Source organism: Coccinella septempunctata, chromosome 2 (genome assembly GCF_907165205.1).
Source record: "Coccinella septempunctata chromosome 2, icCocSept1.1, whole genome shotgun sequence".
Lineage (NCBI taxonomy): Eukaryota > Metazoa > Arthropoda > Insecta > Coleoptera > Coccinellidae > Coccinella > Coccinella septempunctata.
The window spans coordinates 47,488,100-47,494,015 of NC_058190.1; the positions used below are offsets into that span (position 1 = coordinate 47,488,100).

The 5,916-nt window shown below is 35.2% G+C and overlaps 1 protein-coding gene across 3 annotated transcripts; it reads left to right on the top strand.

The window, feature by feature from the left end:
• The first annotated feature begins 1,245 nt into the window (after window positions 1-1,245).
• On the top strand, window positions 1,246-4,020 carry LOC123308127 (P2Y purinoceptor 12). Of its 3 annotated transcripts, none has more exons than XM_044890672.1 (7): window positions 1,246-1,426; window positions 1,481-1,591; window positions 1,644-1,763; window positions 1,818-1,985; window positions 2,076-2,262; window positions 3,133-3,277; window positions 3,671-4,020. In XM_044890672.1, exons 1-7 carry the CDS (start codon window positions 1,285-1,287, stop codon window positions 4,016-4,018), a joined length of 1,221 nt encoding a protein of 406 aa, XP_044746607.1. In that variant the 5' UTR covers window positions 1,246-1,284; the 3' UTR covers window positions 4,019-4,020. The 3 variants fall into 3 exon arrangements, with proteins under 3 accessions (XP_044746607.1, XP_044746609.1, XP_044746608.1); XM_044890674.1 differs by having other exon boundaries at window positions 3,696-3,823; XM_044890673.1 differs by lacking the exon at window positions 3,671-4,020 and adding an exon at window positions 3,328-3,647.
• Window positions 4,021-5,916: the final 1,896 nt, after the last annotated feature.

Below are 5,916 nucleotides of genomic sequence, written 5' to 3' on the forward strand. Positions count from 1 at the left end.
AAACTGAATTGAAAAAGATTTAATCGTTTTTAAGTATGTTAGCTTACCGTCTAAACTAATATGGTAACACTGAAACTCAAGAAATCACTGAAGTTTTCTTTGTTTTAGAAATTATCGTTTATGTAGCACGGTTGACGTTGAACTTAAGAGCTGAACTAAACACATAACATTTCTCGAATGAGACTAACTTGTACTAGATCTTTCTACCTTATATACGTAGGAACCAGAAGAAAAAGCGAAATATATTCCTGGTATCATTATCCTTTAATTCCAGGAAAAACGTTCATATTTTCAGAGAATTCCATTTGAGTACCAAAAACGTGAATAATAATTATACCTGATAGTCCTCCAAAGGGCAGAAACTATCTTTATTTACAGTCGGATAATATGAAAGGTTTTTTCAAACAATATAGAAGAGTTGACGTTATTGGGTTGACCTATGTAAATTGGTCTATTTACAATGTTCGAACGACCATTGACATTATATGGAGGTATCATAAAAAGATAACAATTAACGAAATAGGTACAATTTTTCTGAGACGTTCGGTTGAACATTCTTGGTAATTTTCTATACCTGTGCAGGTAGATAAAGATAGGAGTATTCCGAAGAAGCGCATTATTAATAAATTCAAAATTTCTTACTTTATGATACCTACTTAATGTATGGATCGCTCGAAATGACATTCAAAAGGATAAAAACAATATAAAATTCGTTCCGTCAGATCCGAAATATCTCTTTCAAGCAGAAAGATCGGTTTATTTCGAAATAGATAATAAACCGCTACGACGGACGTATTAAAGATCCGTAAGACGGGCCTGTATCGATCGATAAGTGAGCCTCCACATGCGAAGCTGCCATCTAGTGGTTGCCTCCATTCGCATCAAAGCTTCGTTCCCTTAGCGTTACACTACTATGTGGTCTTTATACAATGCTTTCGTCCACTTATTCAACTCTGGAGAATTATTTGGTAATAACGTTGATTGCTTAATGAAGGAAATAAATAAAAATTATCACTACTATGTGATAGTATAATAATAATGTACAGATTAATATAACATGTAACAACCATGAGAGCTGTTCTTATTATTTATTGATTTCTTTATTGGAAGTCTAGAAAATCATGAGAATTATCTGCTGAGAAACTGTTGAATAAACTCCTACAGAAATTTATGTAATAATTTATTATTTTCAAAATCCATTCTTTTTAAATGTTATCAATGCATTGTAATAAGCAATATGCTCATTGGACCAGTTGGAAGTATGGAGCGAGCATTATATTCGTAATGAATGAACGGATTAACAGGTACTTCGATAATAGAAACATGGGGATGAATATCAACAGAATCTTATCTTCCCTACACTATCTATATTATTACACTGATTTTCACTCAATGGAGGATTTTCTTTTTCTGATGGGATTCAAATGTACCTACTTCACCTAAAATAGTAATGACGTGTTCAATTCTTTCGCCTTTTTAGTTAGAGAAGTAATGATGATTTTACTACAAGGCTGTTTTTCTCACAATCTTCAATTTCGGGAATGCACCGAGAAAGTTTCATGTTACACTTGCCAATTAAATTCAAATAATGGTAATTGAGTACGTTAGAAAATTCTAAATACTAAACATAAAGTTTTCTTCAGGAGTTTTTTATGAAACTTCACTCTTGATCTTTTGCGTTCTCGGTGTAATTTTCAACTGGATGTCATTGCTGGTATTAGTGAATAAAGAGCAAAGATTGGCTATTTTCACTTATTTAACAGGTAAGTACGTTGGAATTTCATCAAAGGCTTTCTATTTGGCGTTCTTGTTTTTAGTTTATACCTCTACGGATTTGGTCCACACCATTATACTATCAGCTTATGTTGTAGTTGAGATGTATTTTGAATGGACAATGTTATTCAGACTAGTGAATTTGTTGTATATTTTTTGTACTGAGGTGTTGAATACAGTGCGAATAATAGCGATGCTTTCCATCACTATTGGTAAGTGACTACTGTGAGTTCAAACCATTTCGTTTTTTCAAATACATGATTGAAAAAAAATTGATTTGCTTTGAATGGTGCTTTTTTCAGACCGAATAATTCATCTGGAGATGATTCTTAAGCTTTGTAATACGCAGAGACCGAGTTCAAGAATTCGAGCTAGATTGGTGATGATTGTTAGCTTCGTATTGTGCATTGGCGCCAATTTGCCAAATTTATTGGTATACAAATGTCAGGATGTCTTTTTGGACCCCAATTTCGATTTTCTACAATCACAGTAAGTTTCTGCTATGCGGATCCTTACACAAATCAACCGATATTTTTATTCTAAATGCCTAAATGACATAACCTGTGTATGTTTCAACGGATAACGATAGCTTTTTTGAGACTAATTCAGTTATATCATTGAGTATTCAACTCAACTAAACAAACTTAGGGAGATGATTCCTTGATGAAAATAAGCAAGGGTAATTCCTAATCATTTTTTTCGAAATAGGCCCCTCTTCCAAGATACAGCCTTTGGAAGGCGATGACGAGTTGACAGTTTTTAGTTTTTTTACGGAATTTAAAAAACACTGACTCATCGTGGGATAGATTTTCGAAAAATAAAATTCTTTTATGGTTTCCCATTCGATTCTGGAGAAAAAAGTCTCTTGCAAAATTTCTATACAGTCGATACTTCTCTTGGAATAAATAAAAACTTACAAGCAGTTCTGATCACTGTTCATTCTATTTCATCGTATGTGTTCCATAGAATGGCTACTTCCCGCTAAAATACATGCATCAACTCTCTGCCTCATAGACCTTTGTATACTGCTTGTAAGTTTTTATTTATACCGAGAAAAGTATCGACTGTATCAAAATTTTGCAAGAGATTTTTTTCCAGAATTGAATTGGAAACCATAAGAGAATTTTATTTTTCGAAAATCTATCCCACGAAAACAATTTCTGAAGGAAAATCATAAGCGGTTGTTATTTTCAACCCCTAAATAATAAAGTTGGTAAAATGCAAATTCAAGAGATATATGCCCGGTCGCCATATCTCTATTCATTAGGAATTAGGATGAATCATCCAGTATAGATCTCTAAGTTTGGTCTTATACAATGGCATCAATAATGATCCACATAACCTAACCTATTTTTTCAGATTTTATTATTCCTACAATTGGATATATTTTCCTATATTTTATCTCATACCTTGTACTCTGCTCATAATTGGAAATATTCGGTTGGTGATTTTGCTCAGGCGTGCTCTGAAGAAGGAACATATCAATGCTAAAAAAGGGAGAAGGGTAAGAAAATAAAAATCGGAAGAAGCAAGTATAAAATTTTTTATTAACAGAGAGACATTTAGGTAGCATTCTATGAAATTTCGCTCCTGTCCTCCTGTGTACCAAATTCAGTGATTTGCGAATGGCCGTATTCTGAGATAAAGAGAACAGACTATTTTTAGGGGCCATATTTAAGGAGCTGTAACTTCGAAAAAGCCCCCCCCCAGGCAAATCAAAAATAGGGCTCTCCTAATTTTGTCTCGAGATTCTGTGACCAAATTTTGTCGCATTAATTTCGGGACACCCTGTATATATTTGAGATTTGTTCGTCACGAGAAAAGCAAGCGTTCTCATCATCTTTTGCCATAAAATTAACTAAAACTCGACAAAGTTGATTTGTACGAATTCTTTCAGAAAAACTTCAATCTCACCATTACAGCTACAGTGATCATCGTGCTCTTCGTTCTGGTCCAAATCCCTGGATATCTAACTGAAAGGCCCCACCTGATGAGCATGACACCACACGAATTCAACAACGAAGTGAAAGAGGTCACGGATGACATAATCAAGATTTACCGATTTATCCCTGCAATGAATAGCTTCGCGAATTTTTTCATATACATTCTATTGTGTCCGCCGTTCAGAAGGACCCTGGTGAAAAATTTGATGGATCGTAGGAGGAAATGTTGTATTGGGTCAAGTAGGTCGAGTGCAAGAGCATCTCGAGCCTGTGGGAGAAGATGTAGTGTGGTCCAATCTTGAAATAAATCAATACACCGGAAAAGTGTTTTAATCCTGTGAAAATGCATCAAATAATTGGCGCGTGAAACCTTGGCTCATCGCAGGTTTCTTTCAAAAGGTCCCGTTTGAAGAAAGAACAGAATTCTCGAAGTTTAATGCATTTCTGTAGATTCTGTAGATATTATAAAATGTAAGAAATCAATGTATAGTTTGTTGGTGTGACAATTCCACTAAAAGTATCCTGATGTTGTGGACAAAAATATTGCAATCCAAATCGTTAGTGTTTCAACTTCATTGCAAGATTACTCGTATAACGTCTAATCTTTCATGTGCATCAAAATCAAGTACGAAAATTTCGATTTTTTTGTGAAAAATGAGCAAGGGATTAGACGAGGATGTCTAGTTAGCCTAGACCAGTTTCATGCATAAAAAAGAATTAACGAACAATAACTCATTAGAAGTGTCAGTGTGAAGTTTGAGTTCAAAAAAGTAAACCAGAGTTACGCAATAAATTAAAAGAAAGAAGATGTCCAACGAAATTGTGGAAATCGAAAAATTGGAGTATCGAGCCATCATCAAGTACCTGTATTTAAAAGGGTTAAGAGGTAAGCAGATTTACGAAGATGTGCTTGATACCCTTGGAGATCAATGTCCTTCGTATGCGACCGTGGAAAATGGACTGCAAGCTTCAAAAGAGGTCAATTTTTCATTGAAAATGATGACCGATCGGGAAGGCCAGTTTCTGTGTCAGTCCCCAAAAATATCGTTGCAGTTCATGATATGATTTTATCAGACCGTCGATTTGGGTTAAAACGGATATCTGAAACACTGAATATTTCATACGAACGTGTTCATCACATAGTTCGGGTCAATTTACTCAATTTGGACATGAGAAAAATTGCTGCAAAATGGATCCCCAAGTGTTTGAATGTTGACCAAAAGCGTGCAAAGGTAGAAGCATCGCGTTCGATCTGTGCTCGATTTGAAAACGATGTAGACTTCTTAAACCGAATTGTTACAATGGATAAGACTTGGAAACATTTCTACGATCCAGAAACAAAGCAACAATCGATGGAATGGCGACACTCTGGTTCTCCAAGACCTAAGGAGTTTCGTGTCCAAGAATCTGCTGGAAAAGTTCTTGCTTCAGTTTTTTGGGATTGCCATGGATTAATCATGATTGATTTTCTGGATAAGGGTAGAGCAATAGCCGGAGATTACTATTCGACATTATTGGCCACTCTTCGGGAAAAAATTGAAGAGAAAAGACGCGGAAAGCTATCCAAAGGTGTTTTGTTTTTGCAGGACAACGCCACTGCAAACACAAATCTCATGTTGCCATGCAAAAACTTCGTGATTTAGGGGTTGAATTACTAAAACAACCCTCTTATTCACCAGTTTTGGCTCAATCATCTCTTTTCCTCAACTGAAAAAATGTTCAAGTTCGTAAATTTTCTTCCAACGAGAAGGTAATAAAAGCTATGGAGGTCTGTTCGCAGAGCAAGAAGAAACATTTTTTTTGAAAGGTCTAGGGACGTTGCAGTTTCGCTGTAATAAATGTATCCAATCAAAAGGAGAATATGTTGAGTTATAAAATATTTTGACAATGAAATTTTGTTTGGCTGAGAATTTTTCAAAATATCCTCGTATATCCTCCTTTATGTCAAGAAAATGTCTTTCAGATCCTTGAATTAGGATTAAACACATTGCTAAAGAGCGAAGGAAATGATTCCTTCTGGATATAATATTTCAAATGTCACGAGTATACATGTGAAATTATAACGTCTGATTAATTCACGTTGGGGAAGGAAATGGATTATTGCGGTGTAGCAGTATTATTTCCTGTCGATTTCCTGATGTGGCTGCTTTTCGATTCCACTTAACATGCCTCTAATACCCCCGTTTTCACCCCCCCCAAT

Coding starts and splice junctions, on each gene's coding strand:
- LOC123308127 (XM_044890672.1), top strand. CDS start 1,285: ATGAATGAACGGATTAACAGGTACTTCGATAATAGAAACATGGGGATG. Junction 1,427..1,480: donor TTTTCTGATGGGATTCAAAT/GTACCTACTTCA, acceptor TCGCCTTTTTAG/TTAGAGAAGTAATGATGATT. Junction 3,278..3,670: donor ATGCTAAAAAAGGGAGAAGG/GTAAGAAAATAA, acceptor GAATTCTTTCAG/AAAAACTTCAATCTCACCAT.